Source organism: Acomys russatus, chromosome 17, assembly GCF_903995435.1.
Source record: "Acomys russatus chromosome 17, mAcoRus1.1, whole genome shotgun sequence".
Taxonomy (NCBI): domain Eukaryota; kingdom Metazoa; phylum Chordata; class Mammalia; order Rodentia; family Muridae; genus Acomys; species Acomys russatus.
In genome coordinates, this window is record NC_067153.1 from 63,388,603 (window position 1) to 63,414,994 (window position 26,392).

Consider the following 26,392-nt stretch of genomic DNA (forward strand, 5'->3'; position numbering starts at 1 on the left):
CCTCTCCATGTGGCAGGCTCAACATGTGGCTGAAGCTGTAACGCTGTCTTTGACTAACTTGCCTGCCCTCATGTTCAATGCACAGATGTTAAGTGTTTCAATGGCCTTTTTGGTAGATTTTCCTTTGAAACCGCAGAATCTTAAATCAAAATGGCTCACGGCCCTGATAGAGTCTTTAGTCTTCCCTATGAAACCTCACAAGCCGGGCCTCTATCTTCTGCACTGCTCTCAACATTCTTAGCTTCCAAGTTCCCACATGATATCCCACTGAGGTCTCAGCCCTCACTGGCTTTTCTAGACCAAGGTTCCAAAGCCTTTCCACAACCCTCCCCGAAACAGGATCAGGTCTGTCACAGCAACACCCACCTACACTGGTGCCAACATATGTCTTGGTGAGTGTTTCTATGGCTGCAATAAAACACCGTGGCCAGAAAGCAAGTTGGGAGGAAAGGGTTTATTTGGCTCACACTCCCATAGAGCTGTCCGTCATTGAAGGAAGTCAGGGAACGATCCTGGAGGCAGGAGCTGGTACATGGACGGGTGGTGCTTATTGGCTTGCTCTCATTGGCTTGTGCAGCCTGCCATCTTATAGAATTGAGGACTACGAGCCCAGACCAGGAAACACACCACTCACAATGCATGGGCCCTCCTCCATTGGTCAGTAATTCAGAAAATGCCTTGCAGCTGGATCCCGTGGAGGCATTTCATAAGAAACATCATTCCCTCCCTCGCCCCTCCACCCCCCTCATCCCCCGCCCCCCGCCCCGATGACTGTGGCCTGTGTCCAGATGACATACAAAACCAGCCACTTCACCAGGACAGGACAGGCAGGACTGAAAGATCACTCCAGGCCAACTCCATGCAAACCCATACTCATTGAATACCCATGCCTGGGGCAGGGGGAGCTCTGTTTATGGTATAAAAAGGAAAGAATAATCTCTTAAAGTCTTTATATACCCCAAAATAAAAATAAGAATATCAGGTTTTGAATAAGTCTTGGCTTTGTTCCTTGGGCCAGCTTGAGTGTCTCCAGTGTGTCCCAGTTGTAGGTGCGACTTGTGGTCCACACGGCCTCGTGTGAATACCCTGCTGTGGGTTTTGCTGTTTCTTTAGGGTACATATTCAGAAGTGCAGTTCCAGGTCAGAAGGAAGCAGTGTTCACTGCTCTGTCCCTGCCTGTCAGGCACGCTTCCTGGTCAGGAGGGCAACTGTAAATCTACAACAAATGCTTTGTTCCCCTTGTCAAAGGCTCTTGCTAGGACATGCAAGTACATGATTCTTTACCTGAACACTGTGAGAGAGCTCTGATCCGCTGGCGACCACACCAGAGGGACCTCAGGGCTGCTAACACCAGGTATACACTACCAGTTTGCAAGTTCTTGTCCTCACTGACAGGAAGGCATTCAAGTGAGTAGGGAGGGACATCTGTTAACAATCACTAAATAAACACAGTGAAACACTTAGAAAACAGGTACATGAAAAAGCATTTATATGAAAATGAAGGAAACATTGGCTCCCCAAAGATTTACCATTGTGAGAAGGCAGAATCAGGCAAAGGTTGGGGGTGAGGGAACCTGGGAGAGGGTGGAGGGAAAATGATGAAGTCTATTTAAAATGAAAACATAATGAATAAATAAAAGCATGAACATGAATTTAAACAACAGAAACTAACAAATCCAGACATGCCCAGTGGAGGGAGAGAGGAATTGGAAGACTTTAAAAGGGCCTTGTCCAGCAAGACCACAGAGCCTCATGAAAAACAATTGGAAACAAGAAAACACACATGGGCAAAGTCATTACATTATAAATCTGCTTTATTTAGCAACTTGAAGGAAACAAAGAGCATAGAGGACATCGTCACCTGAGCACAGACTGTGCATCACAGGACAGGTGCTGTCACCGTGCCTGCCAGGGAGGCTCACGACAAGGCAGTGTGGCGTCTCTAAGGCCACTGCAGAGTAAAGGGGACTTCCTCAGTTCACTTCCTGAGTAGGACCTGGACGATGATGACCTGAAGGAAAGGGACAATGACACCCTTTCTGAGGCAGCCTAGGGACAGAGCTGGAGAGGCCGGAGCCTGGTGACCTCCACACAGCCTGAAGCACCAGATGTGAGTGAGTGTGGAGGTGAAGCCAGAGGTGCAGAAGACGAGGGGCAGTGGGGACCCCTGGGGAAGAGAGAGAGGAGCAAAGAGGCCTCAGCCTCCTCAGCCCCAGCCAGAGAGCAGAGGTGGGAGGTCAGCGAGGACAGCACCTGAGCACAGGGCTCTGCAGCCAGGGGCTCCAGGCTCAGGCACAGCTCTGGGGTCAGGGACTTCAGTGCCTGTAGCTCTTCCTGCTGGAGGAGGTGGTGGTGTATTTGATGGAGGAGGAGCTGCCACCAGAGGACACAATGCCACCTCCGATGCCTCTGCCACTGCCAGCACTGAAGCCACCTCCAAGGCCATGGCCACTGCTGTAGGAGTAGCTGCTGCCTCCTCCCAGGCCTAAGCTGCTGCTGGCACCTCCTGCACTGCCATAGCCACTGGACACGGTGGACTGCACCACAGCTGGGAAGGACAGGAGAAGAGACACAGACATGTGAGCTCACGCTGTCAGGCTGAGCCAGCACGAGGGCAGGGGAAGGGGAGGCGGGCACGCAGAGGACTTACAGATGTTGACTGGTCCAACGCCTTCACCATTCAACCTAGGAGAGGAACACAGAGGGTAAAAACTTGGTAGCCATAGCCTCAGTGCCCTTGAGATCCTCAGTCAGCTGACAGTTGACAGGCAATCCCCAGGCAAGGAGTCTCTGAAGGGAGCCACTGTGGCCACAGCTAGTGTTCCTCCCTCCCTCCCCCCATCTTGTGCTCAGTGCCTGGCACCATGGGGGTGTCCTCCAGGATGGAGTCACCCACCTGCACTCCTCTCCTTCCAGCAGCGTCCTGTAGGTGGCGATCTCCACATCCAGGGCCAGCTTGACATTCATGAGCTCCTGGTATTCCTTCAGCAGCCTGGCCATGTCCTGCTTGGCCTTCTGCAGGGCCTCCTCCAGCCCCTCCAGCTTGCCCCTGGCATCCTTGAGGGCCATCTCCCCACGCTGCTCAGCCTCAGCGATGGCAGCCTGCAGGTTGGCAATCTGGGCAGACAGAGCAAGAGAAAGGGACTCGGTGTGTGGGTCTCTCCAGAGCTGAGCCCCTTGTCCCCGTGGTCCTCAGTGGTAGAGGACGGGAAACGTTGGCTGTCATCCTCTGTGTCTCTGTCTGTCCTACCTGCTTCTTAACGTGGTCGATCTCTGATCTCAGCCTCTGGATCACGCGGTTCATCTCAGCGATCTCCTGCTTGGTGATGCGAAGGTCATCCCCGTGTCTGCCAGCTGTCACCTGCAGTTCCTCGTACTGAAGGGTAACACGAGACATGACATGGATGTGAGTTTTTACAGACAGAAGCAGAGCCACTTGCGAGTGCCATGCACTGTCATGGATGTGATGGCTTTACCTCCAGACACGTTTGAGGAGAGCACAACCTTCATGGTTCTGACAGGCGCTGAAAATGGCCTCTATTATCTCATGAGAACCAGAGGAAATAGTTGAGCTCAAGCAAAGAGAGCACAGACTTCATTCATGGCAACTTTGCATCTACCTCTGGGTTCTTTTGCTCTTAGACTAGATCATAACTCTATAGAGTGTTATGTATATAGTGCTCTGTCTTGGCACGTGTGCCTGCACTCCAGGACACAAAGTCCCAATATCCATGGCTGAGAGGCACCAGATGGGTGCTGGGAATTGATCTTGGAAAAGCAGCCAATACTCTTAACCATTCAGCCATGGCTCCATCACCCCCTCCTCCCGTTGTTTCTATACTACCGGTGCACAACACACTTGCTGTGAGAGCACCCCAAATCTTTTTTGTCACCTCTAACCTCCAGTGAAATCAGACACGTGCAGTTCAGGGTGGGTCTCAGACATCTTCTTCCTGCTCCAGGTCAATACTCACTTTAGTCTGGTACCAGGACTCAGCCTCGGCCCGGCTTCTCTGAGCGATGTCCTCGTACTGAGCCTTGACCTCGGCGATGATGCTGTCCAGGTCCAGGCTGCGGTTGTTGTCCATGGAGAGGACCACAGATGTGTCTGAGATGTGTGTCTGCATCTGAGACAGCTCCTAAGGAGCAGAGAGAGCCAAGCTCATCTTTAGTTGTGTAGATTGTACAAAATGCCAGCACTTTGCACCAGGGGAAAATCAAAGGAATTTGGAAGGGGAAGCAAGAAGGAGGAGAGTCGGGCTTACCAATTCATATAAAGTTCTCAGGAAGTTGATCTCATCTACCAGACCTTCTGCCTCGGCTCGCAGTCCAGCCCTGTTCACGGATGCAGCATCGACATCCTGGGGAAACCATCAACATGGAGTCACGGTCACTCTCTTGCCCAGACCATTCGCCTCTGTCACCCTGACAACCATGGCCTGCACAGACACGCAAGGCCACGTCTCCATGAGCAGAGAACCCATCTCTGTGATTAGCAGCTCACCTTTTTCAGGGTCAGCAATTCAAAATCTGCAGATGTGCGCTTGTTGATTTCATCTTCATATCTACAAGAGGAACAGCGTGACACCTTGGAGCCATGGCTAGGTAGGTGGCATGACAGGCAGCCTGTGGCCCAGCCCTAAGTGCTGTAGATGCCATAGGGCCAAATCAGGCTCAAAGAGGATATTTGTTCTATTAAATAATTTGTCCCTTTCCTGTCCTCTCACTTCCTTTAACCCTGCTTGGCCCTGGCCCTCTGCTCTGAGCTGAGTCATGACATGTTCAGACCCATGACTAAAGTGTCTTAACTCATGGTCATCCATGTCTCTATGTGGGCTTCCATGTTCATGAAGTTAGGCACCTGGGTTGTTCCATCATCACAACTCACTTGTTCTTGTAGTCGTCCACTGTGTCCTGCATGTTCCTCAGCTCGGCGTACAGGCGGCCCCTGTCCCCGAGAATAGTGTCCAGGTGCCTGCGCAGGCTGTTGATGTACAGCTCAAAGAACGGCTCCAGGCTCAACCTCACGGTCTTGGTCCCCTGCTCCTGAAGCAGGGTCCACTTGGTGTCCAGGACCTTGTTCTGCTGCTCCAGGAACCGCACCTGGAAGGACCGAGCGTGAGAAGCAATTTGAGTTTCTTTCTTCAATGACCCCTTCCGGAGTTTGTCTTTCCTATCAGGCTGTCCGTCTCAACCCATTCTGTGTCCTCCGCCTGGGTCTGAGAGCGACAATCCATCTAAGCTCCCCACCTCATCCCACATGGAGGGCTGAGCGCTCATGCAGGACACAGCCAGCCAACAGTGGCTTGCTGGAGTGTGGTGCAGTGTAGCATGGCTGCCATGGCCCCCCATGGGCACTGTAGTCTTCTGCCTTAGGACCATCCTGTGACTTGAGCCCTGAGCTCATCTCTACCCACGTGGATCGGACATCACCTCAAGGGAAGGGACTCTAACCCAGATTTCCTGCTGCCAGTCTAACTAAAGAAGGGCACACAGGGGGCTGGAGAGATGGCTCAGAGGTTAAGAGCACTGACTGCTCTTCCAAAGGCCATGAGTTCCATTCTCAGGAACTACCTGGTGGCTCACAAACATCTCTTCTGGCTTGGAGGCAGAATGCTGTATACATAATAAATAAATAAATCTTAAAAAAAGAAAAAAGAAGAAGAAGAAGAAGAAGAAAGAGGGACACACAGCCTGGACTGGGACTCTACTAGAAGGATGGCAACACTTGCACAAAGCCCGAAGCCTTTCCTTCCTCCTGTGTCTGGCACTGGGTGCAGACACACAGAAAGGAGCAGGGCTCACCTTGTCGATGAAGGAGGCAAACTTGTTGTTGAGGGTCTTGATCTGCTCCCGCTCCTCAGTCCTCACCCGCTGGATGGTGGGGTCGATTTGCAGGTTCAGAGGGGTGAGGAGGTTCTGGTTGACGGTGACCTCTTGGATGCCTCCAGGGGGGCACACGGGGAAGCCGGCTCCCCCATAGCCACCGCCAAAGCCAGCTCCAGCACCAAAGCCAAAACCACTGCTGGCTCCTCCTCCAAAGCGAAAGCCTCCTCCAACTTGGCTGCCATAGCCTCCCCCAATGCCACAGCTGCCACCTCCGATGGAGATCCTCTTGGAGCTCCCCACACCATAGAGGCTCCTGCTGCCAAAGCCTGCTCCTCCACACAGGGCACCAGAGCCACCGCTGCCCCGGGAGCGGCACACAGACACGCTGCTGAAGCCGGAGCGGTTGAGCCCGGGGATCTTGGCTGAGCTGGCACTGAAGCCATGGTGGCTGGTTTGACTCCTGATGGTGGTTTTGGTGGACATGGTTCCTGGGGATAAGAAGGCTGGAAAGCTGAGAGAGTGCAGGGCAAAGCTGAGCAGATGAGTGTGGCCAGCTTTGGGCAGCGGCTTATATATGGTACAGATGGGCTGGGCTTGGTCCTGAAGGTGAGTGGGAAGGGCAGAGCTTTACAGACAGTGAGCTAACAGCTAGATTAATCAAAAATGTTGCAAAATCCTGAGGTTGCAGTTTTGGCTTCCTTTAGTCAGGGAAACGATCCTACCTCTAGGTTTTCTTAATGTGACTACAGCAAGTAGGTTGCTTATTCACTGTATCTCAGAGTCAGTCACTGACTCTGACAAAGGTTTGGTTTGTCCTGCTGAGTGTGCTGAGAGCCCTCTGCTCCCTGCCTGCCCTTCTCTCCTGTGGAGAGAGTGGAGGCCAACTGTCATTCTACGCTGGAGGAAGGTCCTTTCTGACCTTCGTTATTAGATGTGAAATATAGCCTGTTGTCCTTAGACCCCTCTCTCCCAGGTAGAAGAGTCTCCCCCATTTGCAGCACACCTGTGTGACCAGCTGTCAGACAAGCCTCTTTGCTTTCATGTTGCCGACAAGTCACTCAGCAACAGCACCATATCTGACTGCACGTCTCACTGGACAGCTATTTTCTCCAGTACATAATTTAATCTCACATGCAAAAACAGGCTGCTTTATACACATGCAGAAAGTGACCTTATGTGGTAACGCACACAGACACACACGTCTGTTTGCATTAAGGACACTGCTCAGTGACACATGTTGTTCTCGCCGATGACTTGAGTGTGGCTCTCAGCACCCACGTGCTGGGTCCCAGCCATCCATGACTCTAGTTCCACAGAATCTCACGTCTTCTTCTGGCCTCTGAGGGCACCAGGCACACATGTGGTGCACACACTTACCATCGTGAAAATACTCCGGTACCTAAAATGAGAACAAATCAATGTAGCAGAAATATTGGGTTTCCAATATCCTAGTTAGCATTATATATTTTATCGTTTTGATTGTTCAAATCTGTAAATACGTTTCATACTCTTTTATTTGAGTCATAGACCCTAAACATTTTAGTGTAATTTTTCATGTGTCTGCATGAACAACATGACCCACTGTGTGGCTGGTTCCCTTGGGGGCTGAAGAGTGAGTCAGATGCCCAGGAGCTGGGGCTACTAGAAGGTGTGAGCGCTGGGACAACAGGGGCGTGTTGGGAATTGAGCCCCAGTCCTTCAGGAGAGCAGACAGTGCTCTTAGCCACCGAACCATCTCTCTGGCCTGTTTTCTACTCTAATAACTCATGTGTTAAGGAATCCAGATCAACTGTTCTTCTTAATGCTTCAGCTGCTGTTTTTCCAATGGATGGTGGCCTGTGACTCCATGTGGGGTCAGTGTGTGGAGCAAGTCTTCTGTAACCAGGAAGTATTTACAGTGTGAATTTTACTGAGCCATGCCCAAGACTTGCTTGCAGGGATGGTCACAGCTTACAGCGCCAGCAGTACTTTTATTATTTAAGATAGTTATGACATTCCTGTTCTCTCTCCGTGTCTTTCTCTCTGTGTCTCTCGCTGTGTCTCTGTCTCTCTGTGTCTCTCTGTCTCTGTCTCTCTGTCTCTGTCTCTCCTCTCTCTCTCTCTCTCTCTCTCTCTCTCTCTCTCTCTCTCTCTCTCTCTCTCTCTCTCTCCATAATTTAATTTCTCCTTAAAGTCTTCATCTATAACTCCTGGATACACCGTGAATCCTTGGAAGTCCATCCAATCCTTCCCCAGAGCATCCTAATTACTGTCCCTGAGGACAAGGAGTATAAACTCCAGGAGCTGTGTTGTACACTGAGGTTCTGGAGACAGAAAAGATCCTTATCTGTGGCCAAGTCCTGGGCAGCCCTTCCCGCAGCAGTGCATCGAGTCTGCAAGACTTAGGTGAGCATCTCCTCTCTGCGTGTTATTTCCTGGCTTACAGGAGGTATGGTGCTTGTACCTGTGGGCGTCAGTCTAGGTACCCCATTTCACTCCCTAGAAATTGCCTTGGATATCTCTGTTGGAGCTGCACTTATAGGTCCAGTGGCAACCCTTGGCACATCTCCTGCAAACCCATGGGAACCTAGACCGTATTTCTGCCTGAGATTTAGGAAAACCATATCCCTGTTGGATGCCTTGTTCAGAATTCTATTGCAAATGACCATATTCTCCACAGTTAAATCACAGGGCATTTTAAGATCTGAGGCTTTTAGTGGTTTGGTCAGTCTCTGGTAATAACCGTACTTCCCGCAACTGAAGCACCATGCATTTTGATACCGGAGACCTTTAGCTGCAGCATGGCTGACTGTCCTAGCATGGTACATGTTAGAACCAGTATCAGTCACATCCCTTATCCACTCATGCCGTTAATGGTCTAATAACGTTTTTATATTTGGTATCCGTGTTTCTCGCGCCAAGGTCTCTACCAACACCTGTCTTACATCCCAGTCTGATAACGGCTTTGTTCACAGCTGAAACTAATCTTTGTTAAAAGAAAAAAAAAAAAGAAAGAAAACACTGTGCAGTCTCCAGACTTTGAAAATGAGGTGGACCTTTTTCCTGGGCCCCTCCGCTTATCCCAAACACTTAAAGCCACAAGTGACATTGTTCTATATTAGTGTTATTATATTGAGTCTGCTCTTGTATGTCAGAGCACTCCCTTTAGCTGAGCAATTGGTCTCTTACTAAGCTCATTCCCCTGGGACCATTTTGCTGTTCAGTATTTGGGGCTTCTTGCTTGTACAGCGTCGGCCGTTGCAACTGCGGACTGGCCTCTGTTACAATTGGTACCAGGTCCTTCCAGTTTTTGGGAATAATTCTATTTTGGGTAGCTTGGTTGTTTGCAATTTGTTCCACACAGGTGAGTGCATCTCGTATGAAATCATGGCCTCTTTAGAAAGGACTTAGCTGTATCATTTCTCCGTGATGCCGCCCAGTCCCCTCATAACCGTGTTCCGCACCATCCGCAGGCACGGGCTGTAGGACTATTACAAGGCTGATGGTGATGCTGTGACCCCGGGATGCCCCTCCTTCCAGTCTGCTGCTGCAGTTGGGTCAAGATTCCCTCTTACTTTCAACATGGGCTGACTCAGCCTTTTTCAGCTGTTCTCAGGCCCTACCACCCTCTGGCACAGTTTCTTCCTCTCTCTCCCACTGCCGGAACGTGGCGCTGTCCCGCTCAGTCATAAAGATGAGCCCTTTTGTCCCCCTGTCCAGTGTGGCTTGCCTTCCAACAGTTCCATCTCCAACTGAAGCCCCTGCAACTGCACTGACCACTCGGCAACCTTTTCAGAAAGAGAGAGGACAGTGGAGCCTGGTGTTTTCCCCTTTTAGCAATGTTTGTTTCTTGGGTGTCTCCATTACCACACACAAGCTTGTCAGCCTCTGAGCCATTCTTCCAGAATACACATAGAAGAAAAAGGGAAAGCCAGAAAATCTCCTCGAGGGACAACATGGAAGGTGTTCCAGCTGTGGTAAACAGAGTAAGTTCTTGCTGGCAGCTTGAAAATAAAAATTCATTCCTTCTTCCTCTGCCATTTCTTCCGTGCTATTTGAAATCAAATTTCACTTTTAAGCGGACACTGAGGTGTCTATAGCCTACACCTTGGCAGGGGGCCTCGGTCTCTGCATGCCTGGTCCTTGGTTGGTGCATCAGTTTCTTCAGGCCCTAACAGGCACAGAGCTTTTGGGCTCCATTTTGCTTCCTGTGCTCATGTCCCCTCGGGGATCCCCCACTCCTCCATAAGCTCCCTGCACTGTGCTGACAGTTTGGCTGTGAATCTTGCATCTGATTTGATGCCCTGCTGGGCAGAGTCTTTCAGAGGACAACTATGTTAGGCTCCAGTCCTGTTCCCTCTCTTCAGCGTTTTCCTGTGTCTGTTCTTTTTGCCCTCCTGAATGGGAATTAAACATCCTTCCCATGATCCTCCTTGTCACTTGGCTTCTTAGGTCTGTGTAGTGTAGTGTGGTCATCCTGTATTGTGTGGCTGACAGCGGTCCTGGAGTGGGTCTATGCCATGGGTGTCTTTCCGGGTCTGGGTTATCTCACTCAGGAATACTTTTCCAGATCCACACATTTGCTCCCCAATTTCATGATGTCCCTCTTTTTAACAGCTGAATGGTATTTTATTGTGCATATGTACCACAGTGTCCTCTTCCATTCTTCAGCGCAGGGACATCTTGGTTATTCCCAGTTGTTGGCTGAATAAAGCTGCTATGAACACAGCTGAGCAAACGTCCTTGCTGTATGGTGGAGCATCTTTCAGGTTATATATATATATATATATATATATTCCCGGGAGGAGCATAGCTGGGTCTTGAGGTTGAGCTGTTCCGAATTTTTGAGAACGTACCAGCTTGCTTTGCAAAGGGGCTGTACAAGTTTGCACTCCCACCAGCATGGAAGAGTGTCCCCTTTCCCCGCATCCTTGCCAGCACCTGCTGTCACTTCAGTTTTTGGTCTTCGTCATTCTGATGGGTGTAAGATGGAGTCTCAGACACATTTGGATTTGCATTTCCCTGATGACTAAGGACATTGTGTTTTTCTTTAAGTGCTTCTCTGCCATTCGAGATTCCTCTGTTGAGAATTCTCTGTTTAGTTCTGTAGCCCATTTTAAAATTGGATTATTTGATTTGTTGTTTAATTCCCTGAGTTCTCTACATATTTTGTATATTAGCTCTCTGTCTTATGCAGGATGGGTGAGATCTTTTCCCAGGCTGTAGGCTGTTATTTCATTCTATTGCGTGTCCTTTGCTTTACAGAATCTCTTCAGTTTCATGAGATCCCAGTTATTAATGTTGATCTTAGAGCCTGGGCTGTTGGTGTTCTCTTCAGGAAGTTGTTTCCTGTGCTGATGAGTTCAAGGCTCTTCCCTGCTTTTTCTTCATCTAGATTTGGTTGGTCTGGTTGTATTTGATGTCTTTGACCCCATGGATGGTAGTTTTGTGCAAGGTGATAAATATGGATCTATTTGCATGTTGTGCATGCAGACATGCAGTTAGACCAGCGTTATTCATTGCAGGACGCTGTCTTTTTCATTGGTGTGGTTTGGCCCCTTTGTCAACATCAAGTGTACCATAGTTGTGTGGGTTTATTTCTGGTCTTTGATTCATTCGGTGTCATGGACCCACCTGTCTGTTTCTGGTGTCAGTAAACACACGGTTTTATTACTGTTGCTCTACAGTACAGCTGGAGATGAGTCCTGGTGACACCGCTAGAAGGTCTTTTATTGTACAGGATTGTCTTTAGCTAGTCTGTGTTGTTTTGTTTTTTTTCTGTTTTGTTTTCCCTATGAAGTTGAGAATTGTCCTTTGAAGTCTGTAAAGAATTTTTTTTGTATTTTGATCGTATTACATTGAATCTTTAGATGGCTTTTCGAAGATTGCCATTTAAAAAAATATTTATTTATTATGTATATAATATTTCTCCTGATTGTACACCTGTGTGCCAGAAGAGGGCACCATATCTCTTAGATGGTTGAGAGCCACCATGTGGTTGCTGGAATGGAACTCAGGACCTCTGGAAGAGCATCCTGCTCTTAACCTCTGAGCCATCTCTCCAGCCCCCACATGGCCATTTTTACTATGGTCATCTTACCGATCTATGAGCATGGGAGACGTTTCCGTGTTCTGAAATCTTCAGTTTCTGTTTTTAGGGACTTGATATCTTTTCATAAAGGTTTTTCTCTTGCTTGGTTAGAGTTACACCAGGGCACTCTATGGTTTTTGTAGCTACTCTGAAGGCTGTTTGTTTCCCTAATTTCCTTCTCAGCCCATTTGTCTTTTGTATACAGGAGGGCTACTGATATATTTTTTTAAAGTTAATTTAGAACGCAGCCACTTTGCTGAAGGTGTTTGTCAGCTGTCGGAGTTCCTGGTAGAAGTTTTGGAGTCACCTCTATATACTATCATTTTCTTGCGATGAATAGTGATACTTTGGTTTCTTGCTTTCCAATATGTATCTCCTCGATATCCTTCCGTTGTCTCATTGCTCTACCTGGGGCTTCAGGTGCTGTATTGAAGAAACACAGAGAGGGTGAGCATCCTTGTGTATCCGTGATTTCAGTCGGATCCTTTCCGGTCATCTCCATTTGGACTGATCCTGGCTGCAGCCTGGCTGTATATTGCCGTTACTAGTTTAGGTTGGTGCCTTATACCCCGATCTCTCCAAGACTGTTAACATGTATAGGTGTTGGATTTTGTGAAATGAGTTTTGGGCATCTAAGGAAATGATCGTGTGTGTGTGTGTGTGTGTGTGTGTGTGTGTGTGTGTGTGTGTGTGTGTGTTCCTTCCATTTGTTTATATGGTGGGTTACATCGATGGATTTCTGCATATTGACCTAGCCCTGCGTGTCTTGCTTGAAACCCACTTGTTCATGGTGGATGGTATATTGGTGTGTTCTTGGGTTCGGTTTATGAGCATTTACTTGAGTGTTTTTGCGTCAATCTTCATCAGGGTCTTGGGGAAGCTGGAAACTCTCAGTAGGTCTCTGTGGCTGAGGAGCCCCAGGGTGCTGTCATCTGGGAGGAGGAAGCTGTAGCTGTTTACACACTGCTCACTCGCTCACACTCAGACTCACAGGAAAGCTCTGCCATCCCTCTAACCTGCCCTATATGGCAAACAGCTTTGTCACTTTCCCATGGGTCCCAGGCCTGTGGGTCTCAACATGGCGGTACCCATGTCAACAATTCACATGGACTCAGAGCTTCAGTCCCTCAGAGGGCCCTCTTCTCCCATCAAGACAAAATAAACCTTTTCCTTCCTGAGTTGCTTTTGAGTTAGGGAACGCAGGGAATTTTTCCATAGAAACCTTACTCACTCAGCTGTTCACTGAGTAGTTTTTTGGGAATTATTGAAACACAGAATATATGCTCACTGAATAAATGTTACACATTAGATATTAGCTATCACACAGACATATTATATATCAAAGTACAGAACACAGATAGTGAGGTTAGCATTTTGTTTTGCTTTGTTTTGTTTGTTTTTGAGACAGCGTCTCTCTGTGTAGCCTTGGCTATCCTGGACTTGATTTGTAGGCCAGGCTGGCCTCAAACTCACAGTGATCCGCCTGCCTCTGCCTCCTGAGTGCTGGGATTAAAGGCATGTATGTCACCATACCTGGCAAGGTTGGCGTCTCAGCCCTGCTCTGTTTCTAACCTGAAAGCCTGTGCCATTGCTCTGTTGATCGGCCTCTTTGACAGCTCCCGGGGAATTTTATAGGCTTCCAGCCCTAGCGTCTGCAGTTTTTGCTAAATGTATACGTCCCTCCCTTTTCTGTTCCTCCTGTTTAATCCATATTTCAGTTCTTATCTGTGGGTCTTTAAGACATCATGAGATTTTCTTTGCTTTCTCCTGTGACATTGCTATCTTTCCTTCGGTTTGAGGAGGATTATGAGGGGCTCGTTGGGTTTCCTGCACAGACAGCCATGTCGTATGAGATTAAACATGGTTTTAGTTTGCACTGATAACTATGTCTACCTTATATCTTTTGTTAAATCCTTGGTGTGTTAAACTTATAGCACGTGGTTAGGAAGTATGGAGAGATGGTCGCATCTGCTTTTTCCTCACACAAGGGAGGCAGGACCCAGTCTCTCAAGTGTGACGTGGCTCTAGGCAGTGTGACATATTCTTTACCCAGCTGAGGACATTGTCTTACACTTGTGTGTGTGAGTATGTGTGTGTGTGTATGTAAGTGTATGTGTGTATGTGTGTGTGTGTACAAGGTGGTTGTTGCTTCTTCATCATTTTCCCTTTATTGATTGAGGCGGTTTCTGTCACTGAGCCCAGAGGACACATGTAGTGCTATTTTTTCTTGGCAACATGACCCATATGTGCCCTGTCTCTACCTCTAGAGGCCTAGAATTACATGTGGGCACCACGCCCACCCATCTTTTGATGAGGTCTGTACCCTAAATGCCAGTGCTGATGCTCAGGCAGCTAATTTCCCCAGGGACCCATCCCTATGCCCTCATTGTGGTATTCCTGTATCTCAGTTTTAGAGTGAGTGTAGTTTATTATCTGAATTTATATTAGGTTATTTTAACTGGTGTGGTTCTGGTGTTCTCTGATATTGTCCCTGTCAGTGATCCTCTTTTCTGTTGCCTCCCATATGTGCCTGTGTGTCGCGGTGGGGCTTGAACTACAGACATCGGTCTTCATACGTCTTGCTGCGGAGTGCTCCGCCAAGAGAGGGGAAGCCAGGGTGTTTGGAGAGCAGGGCACCTTGAAACTGACAAATGCAGCCATGCCCAGCGGGGAGAGTGGGGAAGAAGGAGGCTCGAAAAGGCCCTTGTCCAGCAAGGCTGCATAGCCTCATGGGAAACAATTGGCAACCAGAAAACACACATGGGCAATGTCATTACTTTATAAACCTGCTTTATTTAGCAACTTGAAGGAAGCAAAGAGCAAAGAGGACATCGTCACCTGAGCACAGACTGTGCATCACAGGACAGGTGCTGTCACCGTGCCTGCCAGGGAGGCTCACGACAAGGCAGTGTGGCGTCTCTAAGGCCACTGCAGAGTAAAGGGGACTTCCTCAGTTCACTTCCTGAGTAGGACCTGGACGATGATGACCTGAAGGAAAGGGACAATGACACCCTTTCTGAGGCAGCCTAGGGACAGAGCTGGAGAGGCCGGAGCCTGGTGACCTCCACACAGCCTGAAGCACCAGATGTGAGTGAGTGTGGAGGTGAAGCCAGAGGTGCAGAAGACGAGGGGCAGTGGACCCCTGGGGGAAGAGAGAGGAGCAAAGAGGCCTCAGCCTCCTCAGCCCCAGCCAGAGAGCAGCGGTGGGAGGTCAGCGAGGACAGCACCTGAGCACAGGGCTCTGCAGCCAGGGGCTCCAGGCTCAGGCACAGCTCTGGGGTCAGGGACTTCAGTGCCTGTAGCTCTTCCTGCTGGAGGAGGTGGTGGTGTATTTGATGGAGGAGGAGCTGCCACCAGAGGACACAATGCCACCTCCGATGCCTCTGCCGCTGCCAGCACTGAAGCCACCTCCAAGGCCATGGCCACTGCTGTAGGAGTAGCTGCTGCCTCCTCCCAGGCCTAAGCTGCTGCTGGCACCTCCTGCACTGCCATAGCCACTGGACATGGTGGACTGCACCACAGCTGGGAAGGACAGGAGAAGAGACACAGACATGTGAGCTCACGCTGTCAGGCTGAGCCACAAGGGCAGGGGAAGAGGGAGGCGGGCACGCAGAGGACTTACAGATGTTGACTGGTCCAACGCCTTCACCATTCAACCTAGGAGAGGAACACAGAGGGTAAAAACTTGGTAGCCATAGCCTCAGTGCCCTTGAGATCCTCAGTCAGCTGACAGTTGACAGGCAATCCCAGGCAAGGAGTCTCTGAAGGGAGCCACTGTGGCCACAGCTAGTGTTCCTCCCCCCTCCCCCCCATCTTGTGCTCAGTGCCTGGCAACCATGGGGGTGTCCTCCAGGATGGAGTCACCCACCTGCACTCCTCTCCTTCCAGCAGCGTCCTGTAGGTGGCGATCTCCACATCCAGGGCCAGCTTGACATTCATGAGCTCCTGGTATTCCTTCAGCAGCCTGGCCATGTCCTGCTTGGCCTTCTGCAGGGCCTCCTCCAGCCCCTCCAGCTTGCCCCTGGCATCCTTGAGGGCCATCTCCCCACGCTGCTCAGCCTCAGCGATGGCAGCCTGCAGGTTGGCATCTGGGGCCGACAGAGCAAGGGAAAGGGACTCGGTGTGTGGTCTCTCCAGAGCTGAGCCCCTTGTCCCCGTGGTCCTTAGTGGTAGAGGACGGGAAACGTTAGCTGTCGTCCTCTGTGTCTCTGTCTGTCCTACCTGCTTCTTACGTGGTCGATCTCTGATCTCAGCCTCTGGATCACGCGGTTCATCTCAGCGATCTCCTGCTTGGTGATGCGAAGGTCATCCCCGTGTCTGCCAGCTGTCACCTGCAGTTCCTCGTACTGAAGGGTACACGAGACATGACATGGATGTGAGTTTTACAGACAGAAGCAGAGCCACTTGCGAGTGCCATGCACTGTCATGGATGTGATGGCTTTAACCTCCAGACACGTTTGAGGAGAGCACAACCTTCATGGTTCTGACAGGCGCTGAAAAGGGCCTCTATTATCTCATGAGAACCAGAGGAATAGTTGAGCTCAAGCAAAGAGAGCACAGACTTCATTCATGGCAACTTTGCAATCTACCTCTGGGTTCTTTTGCTCTTAGACTAGATCATAACTCTATAAAGTGTTATGTATATAGTGCTCTGTCCTTGGCACGTGTGCCTGCACTCCAGGACACAAAGTCCCAATATCCATGGCTGAGAGGCACCAGATGGGTGCTGGGAATTGATCTTGGAAAAGCAGCCAATACTCTTAACCATTCAGCCATGGCTCCATCACCCTCTCCTCCCAGTTGTTTCTATACTACCAGTGCACAACACACTTGCTGTGAGACACCCCAAATCTTTTTGTCACCTCTAACCTCCAGTGAAATCAGACACGTGCAGTTCAGGGTGGGTCTCAGACATCTTCTTCCTGCTCCAGGTCAATACTCACTTTAGTCTGGTACCAGGACTCAGCTCGGCCCCGGCTTCTCTGAGCGATGTCCTCGTACTGAGCCTTGACCTCGGCGATGATTCTGTCCAGGTCCAGGCTGCGGTTTGTTGTCCCTGGAGAGGACCACAGATGTGTCTGAGATAGGTGTCTGCCTCTGAGACAAGCTCCTAAGGAGCAGAGAGAGCCGATCTCATCTTTAGTTGTGTAGCATTGTACACAGTGCAAGCCACTTTGCCATGGGAGACAATCAAAGGAATTTGGATGGGGAAGCAAGAAGGAGGAGAGTCGGCTTACCGAATTCATATAAAGCTCTCAGGAAGTTGATCTCATCTAGCCAGACCTGTCTGCCTCGGCTTGTAGCTCAGCCCTGTTCACGGATGCAGCATCGACATCCTGGGGAAACCATCAACATGGAGTCACGGTCACTCTCTTGCCCAGACCATTCGCCTCTGTCACCCTGACAACCATGGCCTGCACAGACACGCAAGGCCACGTCTCCATGAGCAGAGAACCCATCTCTGTGATTAGCAGCTCACCTTTTTCAGGGTCAGCAATTCAAAATCTGCAGATGTGCGCTTGTTGATTTCATCTTCATATCTACAAGAGGAACAGCGTGACCCTTGGAGCCATGGCTAGGTAGGTGGCATGACAGGCAGCCTGTGGCCCAGCCCTAAGTGCTATAGATGCCATAGGGCCAAATCAGGCTCAAAGAGGATATTTGCTCTATTAAATAATTTGTCCCTTTCCTGTCCTCTCAGTTCCTTTAACCCTGCTTGGCACTGGCCCTCTGCTCTGAGCTGAGTCATGACATGTTCACCCATGACTAAAGTGTCTTAACTCATGGTCATCCATGTCTCTATGTGGGCTTCCATGTTTATGAAGTTAGGCACCTGGGTTGTTCCTCAGCACAATCACTTGTTCTTGTAGTCGTCCACTGTGTCCTGAATGGTTCCTCCACTCGGCGTCCGGCGGCCCTGTCCCCGAGAATAGTGTTCAGCCGCCTGCGCAGGCTGTTGATGTCTGCTCAAAGAACGGCTCCAGGTTCAAACCTCACGGTCTTGGTCCCCTGCTCCTGAAGCAGGGTCCACTTGGTGTCCAGGACCTTGTTCTGCTGCTCCAGGAACCGCACCTGGAAGGGACCGAGCGTGAAAGCAATTTAGTTTCTCTCTTCGATGACCCCTTCCGGAGTTTGTCTTTCCTAGCAGGCTGTCGTCCTCAACCATTCTGTGTCCCTCCGCCTGGGTCTGAGAGCGACAATCCATCTAAGCTCCCCACCTCATCCACATGGAGGGCTGAGCGCTCATGCAGGACACAGCCAGCCAACAGTGGCTTGCTGGAGTGGTGTGCAGTGTAGCATGGCTGCCATGGCCCACCATGGGCACTGTAGTCTTCTGCCTTAGGACCATCCTGTGACTTGAGCCCTGAGCTCATCTATCTCTACCCACGGGGATCAGACATCACCTCAAGGGAAGGGACTCTAACCCAGATTTCCTGCTGCCAGTCTAACTAAAGAAGGGCACACAGGGGGCTGGATAGATGGCTCAGAGGTTAAGAGCACTGACTGCTCTTCCAAAGGCCATGAGTTCCATTCTCAGGAACTACCTGGTGGCTCACAAACATCTCTTCTGGCCTTGCAGGCAGAATGCTGTATACATAATAATAAATAAATCTTAAAAAAAGAAAAAGGAGGAAGAAGAAGAAGAAAAAAGAGGGACACACAGCCTGTACTGGGACTCTACTAGAAGGATGGCAACACTTGCACAAAGCCTGAAGCCTTTCCCTCCTCCTGTGTCTGGCACTGGGTGCAGACACACAGAAAGGAGCAGGGCTCACCTTGTCGATGAAGGAGGCAACTTGTTGTTTGAGGGTCTTGATCTGCTCCCCGCTCCTCAGTCCTCACCCGCTGGATGGTGGGGTCGATTTGCAGGTTCAGAGGGGTGAGGAGGTTTCTGGTTGACGGTGACCTCTTGGATGCCTCCAGGGGGGCACACGGGGAAAGCCGGCTCCCCCATAGCCACCGCCAAAGCCAGCTCCAGCACCAAGCCAAACCACTGCTGGCTCCTCCTCCAAAGCGAAAGCCTCCTCCACTTGGCTGCCATAGCCTCCCCCAATGCCACAGCTGCCACCCCGCCTCCGATGGAGATCCTCTTGGAGCTCCCCACACCATAGAGGCTCCTGCTGCCAAAGCCTGCTCCTCCACCAGGGCACCAGAGCCCACCGCTGCCCCGGGAGCGGCACACAGACACGCTGCTGAAGCCGTAGCGGTTGAGCCCGGGATCTTGGCTGAGCTGGCACTGAAGCCACGGTGGCTGGTTTGACTCCTGATGGTGGTTTTGGTGGACATGGTTCCTGGGGATAAGAAGGCTGGAAAGCTGAGAGAGTGCAGGGCAAAGCTGAGCAGATGAGTGGTGGCCAGCTTTGGGCAGCGGCTTATATAGGTACAGATGGGCTGGGCTTGGTCCTTAAGGTGAGTGGAAGGGCAGAGCTTTACAGACAGTGAGCTAACAGCTAGATTAATCAAAAATGTTGCAAAATCCTGAGGTTGCAGTTTTGGCTTCCTTTAGTCAGGGAAACGATCCTACCTCTAGGTTTTCTTAATGTGACTACAGCAAGTAGGTTGCTTATTCACTGTATCTCAGAGTCAGTCACTGACTCTGACAAAGGTTTGGTTTGTCCTGCTGAGTGTGCTGAGAGCCCTCTGCTCCCTGCCTGCCCTTCTCTCCTGTGGAGAGAGTGGAGGCCAACTGTCATTCTACGCTGGAGGAAGGTCCTTTCTGACCTTCGTTATTAGATGTGAAATATAGCCTGTTGTCCTTAGACCCCTCTCTCCCAGGTAGAAAAGTCTCCCCCATTTGCAGCACACCTGTGTGACCAGCTGTCAGACAAGCCTCTTTGCTTTCATGTTGCCGACAAGTCACTCAGCAACAGCACCATATCTGACTGCACGTCTCACTGACAGCTATTTTCTCCAGTACATTTAATCTCACATGTAAAAACAGGCTGCTTTATACACATGCAGAAAGTGACCTTATGTGGTAACGCACACAGACACACACGTCTGTTTGCATTAAGGACACTGCTCAGTGACACATGTTGTTCTCGCCGATGACTTGAGTGTGGCTCTCAGCACCCACGTGCTGGGTCCCAGCCATCCATGACTCTAGTTCCACAGAATCTCACGTCTTCTTCTGGCCTCTGAGGGCACCAGGCACACATGTGGTGCACACACTTACCATCGTGAAAATACTCCTGTACCTAAAATGAGAACAAATCAATGTAGCAGAAATATTGGGTTTCCAATATCCTAGTTAGCATTATATATTTTATCGTTTTGATTGTTCAAATCTGTAAATACGTTTCATACTCTTTTATTTGAGTCATAGACCCTAAACATTTTAGTGTAATTTTTCATGTGTCTGCATGAACAACATGACCCACTGTGTGGCTGGTTCCCTTGGGGGCTGAAGAGTGAGTCAGATGCCCAGGAGCTGGGGCTACTAGAAGGTGTGAGCGCTGGGGCAACAGGGGCGTGTTGGGAATTGAGCCCCAGTCCTTCAGGAGAGCAGACAGTGCTCTTAGCCACCGAACCATCTCTCTGGCCTGTTTTCTACTCTAATAACTCATGTGTTAAGGAATCCAGATCAACTGTTCTTCTTAATGCTTCAGCTGCTGTTTTTCCAATGGATGGTGGCCTGTGACTCCATGTGGGGTCAGTGTGTGGAGCAAGTCTTCTGTAACCAGGAAGTATTTACAGTGTGAATTTTACTGAGCCATGCCCAAGACTTGCTTGCAGGGATGGTCACAGCTTACAGCGCCAGCAGTACTTTTATTATTTAAGATAGTTATGACATTCCTGTTCTCTCTCCGTGTCTTTCTCTCTGTGTCTCTCGCTGTGTCTCTGTTTCTCTGTGTCTCTCTGTCTCTGTCTCTCTGTCTCTGTCTCTCTCTCTCTCTCTCTCTCTCTCTCTCTCTCTCTCTCTCTCTTTCTCTCTCTCTCCATAATTTAATTTCTCCTTAAATTCTTCATCTATAACTCCTGGATACACCGTGAATCCTTGGAAGTCCATCCACTCCTTCCCCAGAGCATCCTACTTACTGTCCCTGAAGACAAGGAGTATAAACTCCAGGAGCTGTGTTGTACACTGAGGTTCTGGAGACAGAAAAGATCCTTATCTGTGGCCAAGTCCTGGGCAGCCCTTCCCGCAGCAGTGCATCGAGTCTGCAAGACTTAGGTGAGCGTCTCCTCTCTGCGTGTTATTTCCTGGCTTACAGGAGGTATGGTGCTTGTACCTGTGGGCGTCAGTCTAGGTACCCCATTTCACTCCCTAAGAAATTGCCTTGGATATCTCTGTTGGAGCTGCACTTATAGGTCCAGTGGCAACCCTTGGCACATCTCCTGCAAACCCATGGGAACCTAGACCGTATTTCTGCCTGAGATTTAGGAAAACCATATCCCTGTTAGATGCCTTGTTCAGAATTCTATTGCAAATGACCATATTCTCCACAGTTAAATCACAGGGCATTTTAAGATCTGAGGCTTTTAGTGGTTTGGTCAGTCTCTGGTAATAACCGTACTTCCCGCAACTGAAGCACCATGCATTTTGATACCGGAGACCTTTAGCTGCAGCATGGCTGACTGTCCTAGCATGGTACATGTTAGAACCAGTATCAGTCACATCCCTTATCCACTCATGCCGTTAATGGTCTAATAACGTTTTTATATTTGGTATCCGTGTTTCTCGCGCCAAGGTCTCTACCAACACCTGTCTTACATCCCAGTCTGATAACGGCTTTGTTCACAGCTGAAACTAATCTTTGTTAAAAGAAAAAAAAAAAAGAAGAAAAACACTGTGCAGTCTCCAGACTTTGTAAATGAGGTGGACCTTTTCCTGGGCCCCTCCGCTTATCCCAAACACTTAAAGCCACAAGTGACATTGTTCTATATTAGTGTTATTATATTGAGTCTGCTCTTGTATGTCAGAGCACTCCCTTTAGCTGAGCAATTGGTCTCTTACTAAGCTCATTCCCCTGGGACCATTTTGCTGTTCAGTATTTGGGGCTTCTTGCTTGTACAGCGTCGGCCGTTGCAACTGCGGACTGGCCTCTGTTACAATTGGTACCAGGTCCTTCCAGTTTTGGGGAATAATTCTATTTTGGGTAGCTTGGTTGTTTGCAATTTGTTCCACAACAGGTGAGTGCATCTCGTATGAAATCATGGCCTCTTTAGAAAGGAACTTAGCTGTATCATCTTTCTCCGTGATGCGCCCAGTCCCCTCATAACCGTGTTCCGCACCATGCGCAGGCACGGTCTGTAGGACTATTACAAGGCTGATGGTGATGCTGTGACCCCGGGATGCCCTCCTTCCACTCTGCTGCTGCAGTTGGGTCAAGATTCCTCTTACTTTCAACATGGGCTGACTCAGCCTTTTTCAGCTGTTCTCAGGCCCTACCACCTCTGGCACAGTTTTCTTCTCTCTCCCTCCCACTGCCGGAATGTGGCGCTGTCCTGCTCAGTCATAAAGATGAGCCCTTTTGTCCCCCTGTCCAGTGTGGCTTGCCTTCCAACAGTTCCATCTCAACTGAAGCCCCTGCAACTGCACTGACCACTCGGCAACCTTTTCAGAAAGAGAGAGGACAGTGGAGCCTGGTGTTTTCCCCTTTTAGCAATGTTTGTTTCTTGGGTGTCTCCATTACCACACACAAGCTTGTCAGCCTCTGAGCCATTCTTCCAGAATACACATAGAAGAAAAAGGGAAAGCCAGAAAATCTCCTCGAGGGACAACATGGAAGGTGTTCCAGCTGTGGTAAACAGAGTAAGTTCTTGCTGGCAGCTTGAAAATAAAATTCATTCTTCTCCTCTGCCATTTCTTCCGTGCTATTTGAAATCAAATTTCACTTTAAGGGGACACTGAGGTGTCTATAGCCTACACCTTGGCAGGGGGCCTCGGTCTCTGCATGCCTGGTCCTTGGTTGGTGCATCAGTTTCTTCAGGCCCTAACAGGCACAGATTTTTTGGGCTCCATTTTGCTTCCTGTGCTCATGTCCCCTCGGGGATCCCCCACTCCTCCATAAGCTCCCTGCACTGTGCTGACAGTTTGGCTGTGAATCTTGCATCTGATTTGATGCCCTGCTGGGCAGAGTCTTTCAGAGGACAACTATGTTAGGCTCCAGTCCTGTTCCCTCTCTTCAGCGTTTTCCTGTGTCTGTTCTTTTGCCCTCCTGAATGGGAATTAAACATCCTTCCCATGATCCTCCTTGTCACTTGGCTTCTTAGGTCTGTGTAGTGTAGTGTGGTCATCCTGTATTGTGTGGCTGACAGCGGTCCTGGAGTGGGTCTATGCCATGGGTGTCTTTCCGGGTCTGGGTTATCTCACTCAGGAATACTTTCCAGATCCACACATTTGCTCCCCAATTTCATGATGTCCCTCTTTTTAACAGCTGAATGGTATTTTATGGTGCATAGTACCACAGTTTCCTCTTCCATTCTTCAGCGCAGGGACATCTTGGTTATTCCCAGTTGTTGGCTGAATAAAGCTGCTATGAACACAGCTGAGCAAACGTCCTTGCTGTATGGTGGAGCATCTTTCAGGTTATATATATATATATATATATATATTCCCGGGAGGAGCATAGCTGGGTCTTGAGGTTGAGCTGTTCCGAATTTTTGAGAACGTACCAGCTTGCTTTGCAAAGTGGCTGTACAAGTTTGCACTCCCACCAGCATGGAAGAGTGTCCCCTGTTCCCCGCATCCTTGCCAGCACGTGCTGTCACTTTCAGTTTTTGGTCTTCGTCATTCTGATGGGTGTAAGATGGAGTCTCAGACACATTTGGATTTGCATTTCCCTGATGACTAAGGACATTGTGTTTTTCTTTAAGTGCTTCTCTGCCATTCGAGATTCCTCTGTTGAGAATTCTCTGTTTAGTTCTGTAGCCCATTTTAAAATTGGATTATTTGATTTGTTGTTTAATTCCCTGAGTTCTCTACATATTTTGTATATTAGCTCTTTGTCTTATGCAGGATGGGTGAGATCTTTTCCCAGGCTGTAGGCTGTTATTTCATTCTATTGCGTGTCCTTTGCTTTACAGAATCTCTTCAGTTTCATGAGATCCCAGTTATTAATGTAGATCTTAGAGCCTGGGCTGTTGGTGTTCTCTTCAGGAAGTTGTTTCCTGTGCTGATGAGTTCAAGGCTCTTCCCTGCTTTTTCTTCATCTAGATTTGGTTGGTCTGGTTGTATTTGATGTCTTTGACCCCATGGATGGTAGTTTTGTGCAAGGTGATAAATATGGATCTATTTGCATGTTGTGCATGCAGACATGCAGTTAGACCAGTGTTATTCGTTGCAGACGCTCTCTGTTTTCATGGTGTGGTGTTGGCCCCTTTGTCAACATCAAGTGTCCATAGTTGTGTGGGTTTATTTCTGGGTCTTTGATTCATTCGGTGTCATGGACCCACCTGTCTGTTTCTGTGTCAGTACCACACAGTTTTTATTACTGTTGCTCTACAGTACAGCTGGAGATGAGTCCTGGTGACACCGCTAGAAGGTCTTTTATTGTACAGGATTGTCTTTAGCTAGTCTGTGTTGTTTTGTTTTGTTCTGTTTTGTTTTCCCCTATGAAGTTGAGAATTGTCCTTTGAAGGTCTGTAAAGAATTTTGTTTGTATTTTGATCGTAATTACATTGAATCTTTAGATGGCTTTTCGAAAGATTGCCATTTAAAAAAATATTCATTTATTATGTATATAATATTTCTCCTGATTGTACACCTGTGTGCCAGAAGAGGGCACCATATCTCACAGATGGTTGAGAGCCACCATGTGGTTGCTGGGAATGGAACTCAGGACCTCTGGAAGTGCATCCTGCTCTTAACCTCTGAGCCATCTCTCCAGCCCCCACATGGCCATTTTTACTATGGTCATCTTACCGATCTATGAGCATGGGAGACGTTTCCATGTTCTGAAATCTTCAATTTCTGTTTTTAGGGACTTGATATTTTTTCATAAAGGTTTTTCTCTTGCTTGGTTAGAGTTACACCAGGGCACTCTATGGTTTTTGTAGCTACTCTGAAGGATGTTGTTTCCCTAATTTCCTTCTCAGCCCATTTGTCTTTTGTATACAGGAGGGCTACTGATATATTTTTTTTTAAGTTAATTTAGAACGCAGCCACTTTGCTGAAGGTGTTTTTCAGCTGTCGGAGTTCCCTGGTAGAAGTTTTGGAGTCACCTCTATATACTATCATTTCTTCGATGAATAGTGATACTTTGGTTTCTTGCTTTCCAATATGTATCTCCTCGATATCCTTCCGTTGTCTCATTGCTCTACCTGGGGCTTCAGGTGCTGTATTGAAGAAACACAGAGAGGGTGAGCATCCTTGTGTATCCGTGATTTCAGTCGGATCCTTTCCGGTCATCTCCATTTGGACTGATCCTGGCTGCAGCCTGGCTGTATATTGCCGTTACTAGTTTAGGTTGGTGCCTTATACCCTGATCTCTCCAAGACTGTTAACATGTATAGGTGTTGGATTTTGTGAAATGAGTTTTGGGCATCTAAGGAAATGATCGTGTGTGTGTGTGTGTGTGTGTGTGTGTGTGTGTGTGTGTGTGTGTGTGTGTTCCTTCCATTTGTTTATATGGTGGGTTACATCGATGGATTTCTGCATATTGACCTAGCCCTATGTGTCTTGCTTGAAACCCACTTGTTCATGGTGGATGGTATATTGGTGTGTTCTTGGGTTCGGTTTATGAGCATTTACTTGAGTGTTTTTGCGTCAATCTTCATCAGGGTCTTGGGGAAGCTGGAAACTCTCAGTAGGTCTCTGTGGCTGAGGAGCCCCAGGGTGCTGTCATCTGGGAGGAGGAAGCTGTAGCTGTTTACACACTGCTCACTCGCTCACACTCAGACTCACAGGAAAGCTCTGCCATCCCTCTAACCTGCCCTATATGGCAAACAGCTTTGTCACTTTCCCATGGGTCCCAGGCCTGTGGGTCTCAACATGGCGGTACCCATGTCAACAATTCACATGGACTCAGAGCTTCAGTCCCTCAGAGGGCCCTCTTCTCCCATCAAGACAAAATAAACCTTTTCCTTCCTGAGTTGCTTTTGAGTTAGGGAACGCAGGGAATTTTTCCACAGAAACCTTACTCACTCAGCTGTTCACTGAGTAGTTTTTTGGGAATTATTGAAACACAGAATATATGCTCACTGAATAAATGTTACACATTAGATATTAGCTATCACACAGACATATTATATATCAAAGTACAGAACACAGATAGTGAGGTTAGCATTTTGTTTTGCTTTGTTTTGTTTGTTTTTTGAGACAGCGTCTCTCTGTGTAGCCTTGGCTATCCTGGACTTGATTTGTAGGCCAGGCTGGCCTCAAACTCACAGTGATCCGCCTGCCTCTGCCTCCTGAGTGCTGGGATTAAAGGCATGTATGTCACCATACCTGGCAAGGTTGGCGTCTCAGCCCTGCTCTGTTTCTAACCTGAAAGCCTGTGCCATTGCTCTGTTGATCGGCCTCTTTGACAGCTCCCGGGGAATTTTATA

General features: G+C 48.9%; 1 protein-coding gene and 1 pseudogene across 3 annotated transcripts in view; both read right to left on the bottom strand.

Moving 5' to 3' along the window:
* Positions 1-1,842: 1,842 nt before the first annotated feature.
* The window catches only part of LOC127201693 (keratin, type II cytoskeletal 6A), a 49,149-nt gene continuing 24,599 nt past the window's right edge, over positions 1,843-26,392 (bottom strand). Inside the window, exons 1-9 of one of the 3 annotated variants that reach the window (XM_051160382.1) lie at positions 5,806-6,358; positions 4,889-5,103; positions 4,505-4,565; positions 4,266-4,361; positions 3,975-4,139; positions 3,251-3,376; positions 2,897-3,117; positions 2,651-2,685; positions 1,843-2,548 (exon numbers count right to left, since the gene is read on the bottom strand). In XM_051160382.1, the coding sequence (XP_051016339.1) occupies positions 2,316-2,548; positions 2,651-2,685; positions 2,897-3,117; positions 3,251-3,376; positions 3,975-4,139; positions 4,266-4,361; positions 4,505-4,565; positions 4,889-5,103; positions 5,806-6,312 (1,659 nt within the window). In that variant the 5' untranslated portion in view covers positions 6,313-6,358 and the 3' untranslated portion in view covers positions 1,843-2,315. Of the gene's footprint in view, positions 2,549-2,650; positions 2,686-2,896; positions 3,118-3,250; positions 3,377-3,974; positions 4,140-4,265; positions 4,362-4,504; positions 4,566-4,888; positions 5,104-5,805; positions 6,359-26,392 lie in introns of those variants that run through there. The other 2 variants (XM_051160379.1, XM_051160380.1) reach the window with 2 other exon arrangements.
* LOC127201699 (keratin, type II cytoskeletal 6A-like) lies at positions 15,065-19,230 on the bottom strand (annotated as a pseudogene).